Raw genomic sequence first — 15,289 nt, 5'->3', positions numbered from 1 at the left:
TTTCCCTAAGAAAGCAAAATAAACAAGCAGCTGCCCCACCCAGTAAGGGGAAAGGGCAACACAGTGTCCCTGGGGCTCACCTCCCATCAAAGGGCAGTCGCTCCAAATCCCCAATTCAAAAGAACACCAAGACCTTTTTCCAAGTTGGCATTTATAGCAATGACAGCGCTGGGGAGGAAGGCTGCATCATTTTGTAAGGTTAAAAAATAAAACTGAGCAACATAAAATAGGTGGTGTAAGACTTAAGAGTATTAAGATTAATGAAACATTATCGCAACATTCCCAGAGAACTGGCCAATTCGAAAATATGCCAAAATTAAAAGCAAAACAGTAGCACTGTAGAGCCTAAATGCCTCTAACACTTTCCTTATGAAACAGATTGCTGTTATTAGCAGCTTGGAGTCCTCTTGTTTGCATGAATCCCAGTACACATCTTCATTAGGGAGGTCACATTTCTGAGCCTGTACTCTGAGGAGCAATGGGAATACTTGCTTCTTTATTTCTCATTACAGACTATCAGAAAGCTGAATTCCAAATAATATGATGATTCATGTAGAACACACCAGTTTCCCTGTTACAGGGAAGTGAGAATTCTAGTAAGGTATATAAGCAATTAACATCAGAAAACCTCCAGGAAACATTAGAAATAATGCCAAAGTGTCTCTATAAGCAGAACTGACAGCACAGCTCTTACAGCTTTCTCATTCTGCAGTCCCACAAAGTAGTTGCTCCTCATTGTTGGCAGGACAGAGTTGTATTAATACAAGACAGCGGGGCAAGAACTAGGAAAGGTATTGAAGCATCATGTATTGGCATTGCTTATCTACTGTGTTTCAGTTAGAAAACTGATAACTGCACCCATATTCTGAGACTGCACTGTTTTAACTCTAAAGTGAAATAACTGAAGCATACAAAATGTATGCAGCAAGTTGACTGTAATGCTAGAATGAGTGCAGTCATGCAGTGAGACCCTGAAACCTCTGATAGCTGAGATTTAAGAAGTAAAGGATGTTCAAAAAATAAAACCTCTGAAAAACAACCAAAGCTGATCAAATATGTATGTGAGGTATGCTTAATAAACAACAAGATTAAACAGAGGAATATAAATCCAGTGCTTTTAACAAGAGGTTAGAGCCAGATAAATGAAGGGAGTGTTTTCATGTCACATCTCTTTCCTTACATGCCTTTTCCCACCCATGAAGATGGAACCCAGGAAAAAGCTTAACACAAGAAATCAGCTATCATGTAACAAACTGAATCTTTAACAGCTCTCTTGCTTTTGCAAAAACAGAAGTTTGTTTTTAATACAGAGAAAACTGCAAAACTGTTTGACATTCAACTCGAAGGGAGCATGGCATTCTTCTCCAAAGCACAGCCTCAAAACAAAACAGGACACTAACTGAAAAAGGGAAGGAAAGGAGGAGCAAAAAAAGGTTGTTATCAAAGTTACCACTTCCCCAAGAGCAGATTCCAGACCTGAGATTTTAATCTCTATAATAAGGATCAGCAGGACAAATCTAAACCATAGACAGACTGTACTGCACTGGAACTACAGTATACTGCTTTGCAGGGCAAACTTTTTATTTGTTCCAATTGCACAAAAGCAACCGCGCTACATCAGTATTATTCTTTTAATTAACCATCGTTGGTAGAAGAGGAAAGGGTTGCTACTTTGAAGGCTGTGTTCCCTGCTTACAAAAGCAATCACCACTTATTTTGGTGATTGTGAAAAAATAATTCCCAGTAGGCTTTCAAAGCCATTTTAAGTTTTAGCAAAATATGGCAATCGACATAAAATCCTTGTAGCTACTTTTCTCATATAACCAACATTTCTGTAACACGCCTATTAGTTATATCCCTTTAGAGGATATATTATCCTAAAGGACTGCAAGCAAGTTCAGTGGTTTACAAAGAAGATGTAATGGTCTCTGTGATGATCACTTCAGTTGTGGGCTTCATTCTTCAAAACAAAAAGGTTTCAAGAAAGTTTATTAACAAACAGCAAGAGCAGCTCACTCTTCTATTATTTTTTTCACTTTAACTCACCAAGTAGCTCCCTTATGGAAGGATATACAGTGTGAGGGCATGAACTAAGAAATTCAGTAATTAATCTGGGAACTATGATTATCATCACTGCTATCATCACTGCAATATGCTTCAGAATTAGAGTAATTTTAATGTGGCATAACATTCATATCAAACTCACACTGTAAATAATACTCAGAAGAAAAAAAAAGATTTGCAAGAAAACTACAAAGCAAACTTGTTCCCTGTGAATCCTAATTCTGAAAAATGGCAAGTGTCAGGCATAAATTTGACTATTACATAGTCATTGTTCTTATATAAGAAACCCACATACCAAGGCCTTAATCACAGTGTGAAAATGTGAAACACGTAGCAAGCCTTACCCCAGAGATAAGAAACACTTTACAGAAGTCCAAAACGGGTAAAATCTGCAAAAAACTGGCAGCTTCCAGAGTGTCCTGAAGGTTGTCCATGTTAAGGGAAAGTTTTGCAGTATAAATGAAATCAATGATCTTCTTTAGACCTATTTTGTTCACACCATGAAGCTTAATGCACATTAAATCCTGTTCCTTCATTCCTCCTGAAAAAGACATGTAGGTAAGTTTATACGATCATTTTGATTGGGTTGAAATAATTTTATAAACTTACACAAAATTAAAACATATTTTTAAAGTCTGATTTTAAAACCCATAGGCAACAGTAGAGAGAGTTGTTTGCAGTCCTGGTCCTATTCACACACAACACTGAACATGCATCTGAGTGTCCAGACAACGGCAATTTGGAGATAGCGGTATGCGTTACTTTAACAAGAACACCACCTGTGAACATAGCCTTGAAGTAATCACTTGCAGAAGCCATCATTGCTCTGTGAACAGGAAACACTTCGTCACCATCTCCTGGGACAAGCGTCACATCACAAAGCAAACCTTCCACTCGCAGTTGGTCAAAACCCTGCAAGAAGAGCATAATGCTAAGCACCCATTTGATTTGGGAGAAGAGTAGGAATCTCATTTCTCCTATGTAAATACTGAGTTTCTTTTATGTACATATGTACTGTAGTTCCAAAAAGTCACTAAGAAATAATTTGTCATCTTACAATCATTATGTCTAATATATTCAATGAGAATTATTCATTGGAAAACAAGCAGAATAATTGTTATTTTCCAGAAACAGATGGAGAATGCAAAGTACAGTAGCCCTCAGAAAGTAGCTTTATTCTGCTAATTAAGTTACTTTCAGGAAGGAGTTTGTTTAGTAAGCTTGCATTCCAGCAACTGTTTCAGGTAGGGACTGCTATCTTTTTTGGACCTACCCTTTCTGGACACGTATGAATCTAGATAGATTTCTGTTCTACCTCAGTTTAAGTGATTTGCAACTTAAGAGGCTGCAAAATATTGAGGCCTGAAAGGAAAGCTGTCACCTGGTTCCATGATCAAATTTATTACCCAAGTTTACATGACAAAAACTCCCAACATAAGCTCACATTATAAATCTGATCTTTTCTGAATTATTGTAATTGCTACTTGTAATAACAAACAAAGTAATCAACAACAGCATCCTAGGGTAAGATTTTGATCTGAAGATATGCCCAGTTGAGGATACTGGAAGATGGGTGAAATACTCGCCTCCTTCATGTGCTGCAGAACAGAAGCTCCAACATAAACCATTTCCTTAAACCGGGCATGTCTGATGTTTTTCTAGTACTAACAAGAATGTAAATATTATCTTTATAGATTTAACACTTGGCATCAGCCCACGTGGTTTAAAATGCTTGATATCTTAAAGTAAGGCTATATTTTTACAACTGCAAAGTAAAAATGAACATTCAAATTTGTCGCACAGAAAAGAACAGAGTGCAAATGAAAAAAATGAGTATTAGCTCCAATAAATCAGAAGTCAAACATAAACTAATGTATTTCAGTGACTCAAACAACTTGCCTGTAGTTCCTACAAGCAAAGCTTTACAACTGCCAGTTCTCCATTTGCTTAAATTTAATAAGGACAGTTTGCCTAGGGTTCAAACAAAGAGAGCTATGCGCAGACACCCAAGCCGTAGAAACTAAAACAAAAGAATCACCAGCTTCTCTGAATTTAAAAAAAAAAAGTCAATTTTTTGTCTCAAAACCTAGGCAATCTATTTAGGCAGCAAATGGAAAAAATAAGTTGCAGTTCTCCAAGGAGTCATACCATACAGAAGTCACCTGCACTCCTGAGAAAGAATGCATTGGAAAGTAGCAAGAGCTATGCAAGCTGTAAGCTCGACTCTGTACGGCATGTAAAAGCTCCAACAGAAATTAGAAGATAAAACTACTTTACTTTTAAATTTTAAAACTTTAGAGAGGATAACGTTTTTATGCATTAGAGAAAAGTTCTACCACATGGTAGTGCCATATAGTCAGACCCAGCACAGGGCATTACATCAAACCTGGCAGGGCTCTGCCATCTGAGGGATGTGAAGGAGGAGGATGGAGCTCTCCTCATCCCATCCCTAAGGCAGCTTTCACACAGGAGATGGTACAAGTGTTTGCCTAACATAACTACATAATTATATTCAAGTGAGCTTCTTTGATACAGCTGACACTTCATAGTTTAAATGATATTACCTCTTGGAAATTGAGAGTAGACAGGGATAAAACCAAAGGAAAAGGACAGATTTTTTTTTTCCCCAAGGTGTTGCTAAAAATTGAACCTTTAACTTGCAGGAAAGCTACAAGCCATGCTTGCTTGTGGGCATTGTCAGCACTGCACACTAACATGCATTTTTGAGGCTTTTTAGCAATTAATAGTCCATTGAGTAGAGGCATCGTTTAGAGCAGCCAAAATTCTCAGTACAGATCAATACTGACACAATAATATTTAATTACCTGTAATACCACCGAACTGTGAGTATTGCTGGTGAAAAATCTTGTGGTCCCTGTCTTAGAAGACTGTAGATGGGCAGAGACGCCCATATCGCTGCTACCAAGAGATACTTTCATATGAGGATCCTCCTCTTCCACCAGAGATCTAAGAAGATTAGAACAAAGAAACCTTAAGACCAAACTCATTTTCATTCAGTGCTCTCGTGTATTAAAACCACAGTTTTCTGGGATGACACGTTAGAGGCTATAGGTCAAAAATCAGCAGGCAACAGAATCAGTTCTTAATGGACCCCTTCAGCTCATCTAAGAAAGTGAAGCATTAACAGTCTCTAATGTAACTTGAAAAACTTAATTTTCAGCTACTAAATTTTTCCTTTCTCTTCCACCCCCATCTCACTGATTAAGACACTTACACGCTATTTTATTTCTATGTGTGCTTCCAGCATCGTAAGATGCTTGGCAGGGATTTCAGCCAGTTTTCAAAATCAAGTATCTTACCAGATTGCCAAGGAAAGCTTGAAGACTGCAACTCTAAGTCCAATAATTTCATTCTTAGGGCTTGAGTTATCTTGCTCAAGTATGAACATAATAATAGAAAATACACAGACTGGAGTTTCAAGCTTCAACTTTAAGCTACCTTCAGAAACACACAACTAGAAGAACTCCTTTAGGACACGATATCCAGTATTTTGCTACTGCAGGCAACCACTTCATAATTTTAATTTAATATTTGTTGTGTGAAGTCAATATTTATGTTTTTGATTCCAAGCAATTATTGTCCAAATCTAGATAGGAAGGGCTAATTTTAGGTAGAACTGTTAAAGAATTACTGCACTATTATTAGCCTTCCATTCAATCTTGAGATGTAAATAAGTTTTACATAAAGATATGCATATGAGATTCTAACTACCCTAACCTGTAATTATTATAAAATGTAAATAAATTTCATGTCCAGAAACATTAACAATAACTAGTTCCTGTAATTTCTGTGATCTAATATACTACCTATTAGCATGCATAGCGGTATAATGCATATATACAATATTAATTAGCAAACATAAGCTGTTAATCCACAGATGAGGGCATCTTCATTATTAATAAAGACTCCATGTTTCAAAAGAGATTCATAGCAGTTTGACATAACTGTTGCAAATCTCAGATACAAAATTTTTTCCAAATTTTAAACATGCAGATTAAAACATTGGCCTCCAAGCTAGTTTCAGAAATTACTTTAAATAAGTGACAAAAGTGTGCTTAAGTTCCCCACTCCGCCCCTTATTTTAACTGCAATCACTATGTAAGGAAAAACATGTAATTTGCAGATGAAAAATAATTATAATTTTTTTTCCCCAAAAAAAGTTTTGTTTATTTTTTTAAATAGAATATTAAAAAGAATATTTACTCCCATCTTCTTTGGGTACCTGGACTACGTTGAGCAGTTTCTGAAACTCACACATTACCCTGATAGCACTGATGTGCCTTGTTCAAACCCATGAGGACATAAGGTCAGCTATGAAAACACATTCAAAACAAATTCACCATTCAACAGTGTACATGGGTTTGAAACAGGGAGATTTTATGCACACAGACAGAACAACAGACTGTAGGAACAAGGGTACATCTAAATAGCTTTGACTTCTAATGTATCAACCCAATACTCAGGCATCTGAAAGAATTAATAAATGTGGATGCACTGTAGCATGCAAGAACTGTGTCATTTTTGAAACAGAATTCTCTCTAGTTTATAAAACAAATCCAGAGTGTAATTTAAATAAAGTTTTACAAGGCCTACCTTAGAAAAGTGCTCTCCAAACTATCTGTGGCATCCACCAAATGCAAACAGCAATGTAACACAGCAGCAAAGCAATTGCTAGCTCATGACACAAAATATTTTTGTTCAATTTGTTCTAGAGTGTTTCGAGTTTGGGGTTTTGTGTTTTGTTTGGTTTCTTTAGTTTTAATACAATCACATCAAGGACAGAGTCTAACATAATTTCAAAGAACACACAGTCTCTAAATGTGTACGTGTCTTTCTAAGAAGAAATATAAAATAATGTGGGAAGACTTGTAAGCGTGGGTGGGAAGGAACTTCAGATTCAACTAGCATGAATCTGACTACTTGCTCTTGAAAGATCTTCCAGAAATGTCAGATCAGATAGCCATTATATGAAGAGGCTTTTAAAAAACTTTTTCTAAACCCAGAAGAACATAGAAGATGTACACATCAGTTAAAATCATTAGGAAAAGAAACATACAAGTAAACCAACTTTCTTGGCTGTGTGGAGTGGGCTTTTTACCACGTTTCCCACATACACCATGCTACTTTATTTCCCAACAGCCAGCATAACTACTTAAGTTTTACAAATGAAAGCAAAGACTTTGACCATGATTCACGTATTCCAAGAAAGGCAGCGATAATGGAAGCATTTTTCAGAACAAGCCACTTTACATACAACTTCCCAAGCTTTGTCCTAAGAGGTCCCCTGTAGCACCAAATGCTGGGATACAACTGCAGAGCCAACAGAGAGGGTACAATACACTTCCACATACTTGCAATACTTAAAAACACACATTCCATGTGCCAGCTGTGACTATAAGCAGTTCTTTCCCCTGCCTGATTTTCAATACATAATGGGCAGTTGCCCAATACCTGTATCGACACATAGAAGCTCAGCAGCTCACAACTTGATGCTCTTCTGCAGAACTGATTTTCACTATTTCTCTTCCACATTGGTTGTTATGTATGTACAGGAACTTGCATGTGTGAATTAGACATTCAAAACTGCAAAATTCCACATTATAAAAATGCAGTTCTAATCTCAAACATTAACTTGTCTGCATATGACTCCACAAGAATAAACTTGTTTAACGATAAGCAGATTATATTATTCCTATACTGTTTTTTGCTTTGTATCTAAACAATTATGACCAAAAAAATTGTGGTTGGTTTTTTTAGGAGGGTTTTTTGTGGGTTTTTTTTGTTTGGTTTTTGTTGTTGTTGTTTGTTTTTGTTCTTTAAATACATCACCTTTTATATCTACAGCTTAACAGTTCGGGAAGGCTGAGCACCTTCTCCTATTAATCAGAAAGTGACATTCAGGAGCTGGTTTTGGCAGAAGTTACAGCGCAAGTCAGCAATAAGACCTGGCAACAACGCGCTGATCCCCTGAATCCCAGCCTTGTGACATTCACCGAGGGGGAAAGAGCATTCCTAGAGCAACCAGAAATTATGAGTTTGTCATTGGCTTTGTACCAGTTTCAGCATTTATCTTCACAGAACAAGAGAAACCTGTCGTTGTGAGACAAAGTGAAAATGCAACAGCTCTTACGCAGCGTTGATACCGATACACAAAGAAACAGCACAACCCAAGTGCTCTGGCATATACAGTGAGAGCAATTTCAAACTACCCTACAAAGAAATTTTAAACTATTCAGAATATAACTTCGGTTTGGGGGGCTGTAAAGTGAATATTGAGAAAGAACTCTGCCATTCACACCCAGAACAAACAGGTAACACACTTTATATCTGACTGAATTCCCAACAAAAACACAGTAAGTGTATCTGTCTTGTTTGGATACTTATCAAAGGCATTATTCATTAACATAGGTCTGCTAAGCACTATAATTAATTAGAGAATAATGAATGTAAACCTATTGATTTTTTTTTTTACTTTATTTTAAGTACAGTATATCACAATTAAGCATACTACCAAAGAAGAAAGCTAATTCATTTTCTAATTAATTTTATTGTTCTGATCAATAGAAATCATTAAACAAGTGCAGCAGTAGCATTTTTTTTAAACAGGGTTTTTTAAAAAATGAAAGTTGGAGGAGACAGTTAAAACTACACTAACATGTAGTGATAATTCACAAAAAGTTGCTCTAAATGTGGATATTAGCACCTCTTCCAATGTACACACTTGATTTGGAGGGGGCTGAATATTATAGTCTTAAAAACAAGGGAATGTTGGAGTTTAAAGTAAAATGAATATTCACATTGCAATAGCAAGGCAGAGAGCTGCCTGACTCCTTCTGCAACCCGTGGAAGGCAGTGGCTCACAGTGCAGAGGAAGGCACCCGAGGTTAATTAGTTGCTATCACAGAATAAGCTATCAGTCAGAATTTTCTTTCTAACCTTATGTTGATTCTTTCAAGTACAGTGTAGGTTTTTTCCTCGCTATTGTAACCAAACTTGCTTTTCTCATGACTCCAAGTTAATCCTTCAAGTACTTCCAACTGGTATTTTTGTAACGATGAAATATGGACTCTGTATTATATGAGGCTGTGTATTATATGGATATTAATTATGTATCTTAATTTCCTAACTTCCATCAATTTTGAAGGAAGATAGCTTTGTTTTTTATCATTAAAAAAATTTAAAAGGATGTAAGTGTTCTTTCTTTAGATGATCGTCCACTAGATTCACTTTCATTTATTTTCTCTCTAAAGATATTATTTTAATCATGTTCATCTACTAAAAAGTACCTGAACACCTTCTCTGACAATCTGTGCAATTATTAGAAAGACTGCAAGTCAAATGTTGAACTATAAAAAAAACTAAAACAAAACAAAAACCCCAACCAACACCAAAAATCTAACAATAGTTCAAGAGTCTTGCCAATCTCGTGAAGCTACACTGCCTTTTTGGTTGTTTTGAGGTTTTTTGGTTTGTTTGGGTTTTGGGGATTTTTTTCATAGCACAGGTAGAAGAAAATCATAGCTAAGCACCCGCCTTGTGAAGAAAAGAAAGTTCAAATTGGAACAATTCAGTAATATTATTTAATAAGTCATTCATTTGAAAGATACAAGTTCAGTGGCTTTTAACTATTATGAGGTATATAATTCCCTAAATCTTGTCACAACACAGGACAAAACATGGTGGGGCAACAAGAACAGTTGACCTGTGCTAAAGAAAAGACAACTGGACATCACCTCAATGGGTCTTCATGAGTTTCTAAGTTTACTTGCTAGCCCCTGCACATAGAGAAGTGGCACAAGTAAATAACGTAGACTGGCACAAACGTTAAGGAGCTCAGTATTCCTGGAGAATACCAAATACTCCATTTGAAAACACACAGACTGACCAAAGCATTTACAGGACTTCTGTCCATTACCACTCCCAGTTCTGTACACAATCTCTAGAGATTATTTGCGGTGAATTATGGAAACTGTGAACTGACTTTAAAGGAGCAACTGCAATATGTACACAGCAGAATAGCCAGTAACCCTGGGACCAGGACAGGACATGAGACCCTGTAGTTGGACCTGGAATCTGAACCTTACTCAATCCTTAGCTGAAGGTTTGCTGACAGAGCTGCCCACATCTCCAGCATAATTGCGATTGGCATCTTCCTTCCAAATATGTTTTAAGAATTGGAACTTTCCAGGAAATACTGACAAATATTTTTTAACTGGCTGGAGTTACAATTCAGAGGCAAATTGCTTTCTAAATACTAACCTGTTAAAACAGTTCAGAGGCATGCAGGTGACCCACGATAAGCAGGGATCTGTGGAAACTATGACAAGTTTTACCCTCAACTAGAACATTTGAATTATGGAGTTGCCATTTTGTATAGAGTTCAGTAGCAGGGATAAAATAAAACAATATTCTGCTATGATGTTTTCTTCAGAAGTAATTGAACTTATTCTGATGCAACAGAAATAAGGCAGCTGAATATTATCAGGGATTTGTTCATTTGCATCAGTAAACCATTGATCTGTTAGAAATTGTCAGAGCATAGTGCACAGTCTTTGAAAACAAAGGAAGGAGATCAGCCTACAGCTACAGATATTTTAGAGTTCATGTTCTCTGATTTATTTTAAACCCACAGTCTTTACATAACTCACTAAAAGCTTGCCAAAGCCATATTGGCCAGACAGTGAATTCTTAATTTGGTGAAGCTCAATAGCTTGTTTTTGAAAGGATTATGGCCTTATTTTCTCTGTCAAATTACTGTTCAATGAACCATGACTGCAAGTGTTCTGGTCACTGGTAAATGGCATCTTCAGCAATCACTCCTGGCATCTGCCAGTGCTCTGGTATTTATCAGCAAAGAACCAGATTTCAATTTCATATTAAGATATTCTTTTTACAAGACAAATCTTTACTATTTTACGATCTGTCAAAAAAGATCTGATATATTATAGGGCTATCCTATACACGCAGCTATGCATCTATTTTGCTAATGAACCTGTTAATAAGAAGGCCAGTGAAATACAATGAAACTTCCCTTTACTATTAGAGTAATTCTTTACTTTGTATGCATAATCTGCCAAAAGGTATTTAGTATGCTTAGTCTGCCAAAAAATAATTTCAGTATTGACTATCTTACTGTCTTCCCATTATGAACAGATGTTCCAGCTTTGCGAGTAATGAATTTAGGAATTCCCCAACAAATTACATGGCAGCCTAGGAGCTCAGTAAGTATAACTGATGTGGCAACACTGTAATCTAATAATGCGTCTATTAAGACATTCTAATATTAATATAATGTAGATTAAGAAGTTACACAATCGTGGTATTTCACATTTCTTCCATTCCATATCTTCTACCTATAAAATTTCTGGAAATCCTTCATTCTGGCAAAGAAGTCACTCTTACACTTGTCCTCCCCTAAAATAACATCTCACGTTTTTATTATTAACAGGAGTTTCTAACTTAATTCCTTTGTGGTATCAGTAGCCCAGTAAAACTAGGCAGTTTTAGAATTTGTTAATGGTTTCTTATTACAAAAGTTTCTATAGAAAATGCAAGTTTACATTTTAAAACAGACACATAACTGCAGCTAGAAGAGAAAACAAAGACAAACGGTTGGTTGACAGAGCAAGTGAACTCTCTCAACAGACGAACCAACACGTTCAGCAAACTTCAGTTCTCGCTTTGGGAGGACACAGGCTGTTGCTAAAAACCTGCACAAACGGTTGGTTGACAGAGCAAGTGAACTCCTCTCTCAACAGACGAACCAACAGGTTCACCAAACTTCAGTTCTCCCTTTGGGAGGACACAGGTACTTACACAGGCTGTTGCTAAAAACCTGAAAGTAGGATTAATTTAACAGCAGCACTGGAAGGCAGAACCTAAATCACTTTGTGTCACACGCAGAGCACTAGGAGTAGGATTCCTGCCTTTTTTTCCCTTTCTTATGACCACTAGTCCCATGCTATCAGCTTCAGACATCACTGTTTTTACTGGACAGTTTAAAGGCTGTATTTTTAATAGAGGAACTAGAGGCTGATAACGTAAGTAGAAACAATTTGCATTTATCAGGTTACTGCATTTCTTAAAAATAACTTTTTAATGCTGTTCACTTGAAAGTGGCCACCACAACCAGAAGTTTGCAAACCTTTACCTCAAGTGAATTAACACTGCATTTTAACTACTACAGGTGCAATTTTCAAAAGTAGCTACAGCAGAATACTGCTCACCGTGGGCAATGCTCTGATGTTTATATTTTAATATCTCATTTTTTACACCTGACTTTTTTTATAGATTAGAACAGCAGTAACAGTAGAATATTTAAACATTTGTTTAGTAACTTGGTACTGAGCTCTTCTAAATCTCCACTCCAGGAGAAAGGCATAAAATAAAGCTTACTGTTTCTTAATTTTTTTAAAAAATGTTCCTATATCTATTTTCCACATTTCCTCTCAATAAAGGGTATTCTGTAAAAGGAGAACAGAAAACCAGGTCTATAGAGCAGAGCAAACCAGTGAGAAGTGGCATTTTACTTTCATGAGGCTCTGGCCAAGGGCAGCAGAAATGGAGTATATAGGGTTCCAAACCCCCCAAATCAGCAGAGAAGGACAGAGATCGTTTCTGGACACGTGCTGATGGGCAGCAAGAAGAGGCAGGTAGCTCACCAACTTTAATTGCTGTTTGGACACAGTTAGAGCATGAGATGCTCATTGCATGACCAACTTAAGAGACACACAATTAGGTCCCACAAAGCCAGCAGAAGACAACTAAGCAACATCAACCATTTCAGCATGATTTCCCAAGATATGCACACAGAAAATATTCTCCTTAAAATTCCTCTTTAAACAACTAAACTATCAGAGGTCTCAAGCTGTTTGCAGTATAATTACAGCCTGCTGGTTAATTCAAATTTGTTTTCCACAGAAACAAAGCAATATTTGGCTCAGTCATTGCTATAAAGCTTTTGTTCCTAACAGTATTTAGTCTCTCTGGGAGCCTTAGTATCACATCCACATTTATCTATTTGACAAAGGGTTTACATTCATTGAGCCATTTGTAGCTTAAATTTGTAGACTCAGATTGTTTAATGACGCTAAATTAGAAATGGTTCTCAAATGACTTTTTGACAAAGTTGGTGTTAGTCTATTGTTCCCACTATTAAAAACAAAAAAGCAAAGCAAATGTACATGCTTTGTAGCTTTTCTACAGAAGCAGAACTACGTTATTCCCTTGAAATTCAAAAAGGTAAAATACTAACCTCAGAGGTTTCACAGTTTAGGCTGGACTGGCACTGCACTTCCTGTTCTCTGCCCTTTCTATTTGGTGTTAAGTGTTCAAAAGGCAAGTCATAATTTTAGCTAGGCAGCTTAATATTTCCTGTGCATTACAAAACACTCAAGAAAAACATTTTGCACATACCAGCAGATCACAGTTCTACCTGATGTGTCTTTAAATTTCATTTTCATACACACAGAAATTGTTAACTTTGCAGAATGGTTCCTTAGAGACAAGATCCTATATATGTTTAAGGTGGCACCAGCATATTCAAGATTTGGTCATAGAATATACATCCCACTGAATTCCTGTAACCAATTTATGAACAGCTCCTTTCCTGAGTATTGGCTTTTTTTTTCCTTCTTATGTACTGTACAGAATAATTTTGATGGCTTAAAGGCCAGCAAAAAAAGTAAGATTCTGACATTAGGGTTTGGTAGTTAACCCCTGCTCTTTCTGCTGCCTAAGTCTGCTCTACCATTCCTCTTGCTGTGTGACTTTTCACAATTGTTTTAGCTTCCTTTATTACAGTCTCCTGGGGAGAATGTAGGGTGGTGGCATTAATTACTTTAAATCGTAAAATATTTTTTCCCATACACAATAAAGAGTTTCAATCTAAGCATTTCCGATAACAGGTATGGGTGACTTGTCTGTCTCGTGAAAAAACACATTTTTGCAACTTAGACATTGCAACAATCTCAGTCACTGCTGGACAAAATATTACAGCAATAACATAGATGTGCACTTCCACTTTAGTGTTATAGCTACACATTATTGCACTACAATTCCCACAATTACCATTTAGAACAAGTGACTTATTATTTTAAAACCCCCATATTCACCAAGTACTTTATGAAAATCCATAGGTATCCCCATCCAAAGTTCAACAGAAAATACTGCATAACACTAGAAAAGCCAGTGAGTGGAAAGTGATTGGACAAGATTTTTTCACAATAACAAGAAAATAATGGGAAAAATGACAAACTGGCAGAACTGACATTCTGGCAGAATAGGCTGAGTAACATATTCAAGACAAATCAATAGAGATGCTTTAGCAGGTCACAACATAATGTCAATATTGCAATATCATGTAATTTTAAGAACCTGGAAGCCACAGCATCACCTGCTCAGAAAAACCACGAGTGCTGGGAAACTTCATGACAACCAGGTTTGGGGATTATTTTCCTTGTCTTTGCCAGTTTATTACTGCAATGAAATGTCACATTTTGAACTTAGAATAACCTACTGAAGTACCTATTATTTAAAAAGCAAAAGTATGATCAACAGGCACAAATGAGAACTCTATAGACAAAATTGCTGGGATTAAAAGCAGTTTTCTATTTATAAGACATAAACCCCTTCTATTCCCTACCCACTCAATTCATTTGTTTGCATGCATTGTTATATTAGTTTGAAAAATATTTGGGTGACCTGCACATTGACATTCAACATGTTGAAATTTGGAATATCTAGGAAGTAATAGCTTAAAATAGAAATGTTGCCAAACACAGGTGAGTCTGTTTTGGTGTGAATAGCATGTAGTCTGTCAAATGCTGAAGAGCCCATCAAAAGGATCCTATCTACTAAAAATGACCATTGAAGACAGTAGACACACAGAGGGTGGTCTCGCAAAAGAGAACTAATACAGATGGTCTGATGAATTATGCATACACACCTTTTCCCATTTCAGTATATATCACTGCAGAGCATAAATTGAAAGAGCCCATTATAGAGCGAATCAGAGATTTGAAAGAGGACACAAAAGCATTAACCTATATAACCTATATAAGCAGATAAAACTAATGCTGATTACTCCAGAGTATTAAGAATTTATTCTACTTTTCTGCACAGTAACTGATTTCCATTACTGCAAAGCATTTCCTATCGGATGAATTTCATAACCACATGACTCAGGATAGACTGTTGCAAACCC

General features: G+C 36.5%; 1 protein-coding gene across 3 annotated transcripts in view; it reads right to left on the bottom strand.

Annotated features, from left to right (window-relative positions):
• LOC104521435 (kelch-like protein 13) overlaps positions 1-15,289 on the bottom strand; it is a 75,495-nt gene that overhangs the window by 17,832 nt on the left and 42,374 nt on the right. For all 3 annotated transcript variants that reach the window (XM_010163430.1, XM_010163429.1, XM_010163427.1), the window contains 3 exons: positions 4,890-5,031; positions 2,844-2,976; positions 2,409-2,605 (listed from right to left, as the gene is read on the bottom strand). In XM_010163430.1, the coding sequence (XP_010161732.1) occupies positions 2,409-2,605; positions 2,844-2,976; positions 4,890-5,031 (472 nt within the window). The remainder of the gene's footprint in view (positions 1-2,408; positions 2,606-2,843; positions 2,977-4,889; positions 5,032-15,289) is intronic.

The sequence above is a fragment of the Antrostomus carolinensis genome, unplaced genomic scaffold (genome assembly GCF_000700745.2).
Source record: "Antrostomus carolinensis isolate BGI_N321 unplaced genomic scaffold, ASM70074v2 scaffold1642, whole genome shotgun sequence".
Classification (NCBI taxonomy): domain Eukaryota; kingdom Metazoa; phylum Chordata; class Aves; order Caprimulgiformes; family Caprimulgidae; genus Antrostomus; species Antrostomus carolinensis.
The sequence above is the reverse complement of the archived record's forward strand: the minus strand, read 5'-3'. Positions and strand labels throughout refer to the sequence as shown.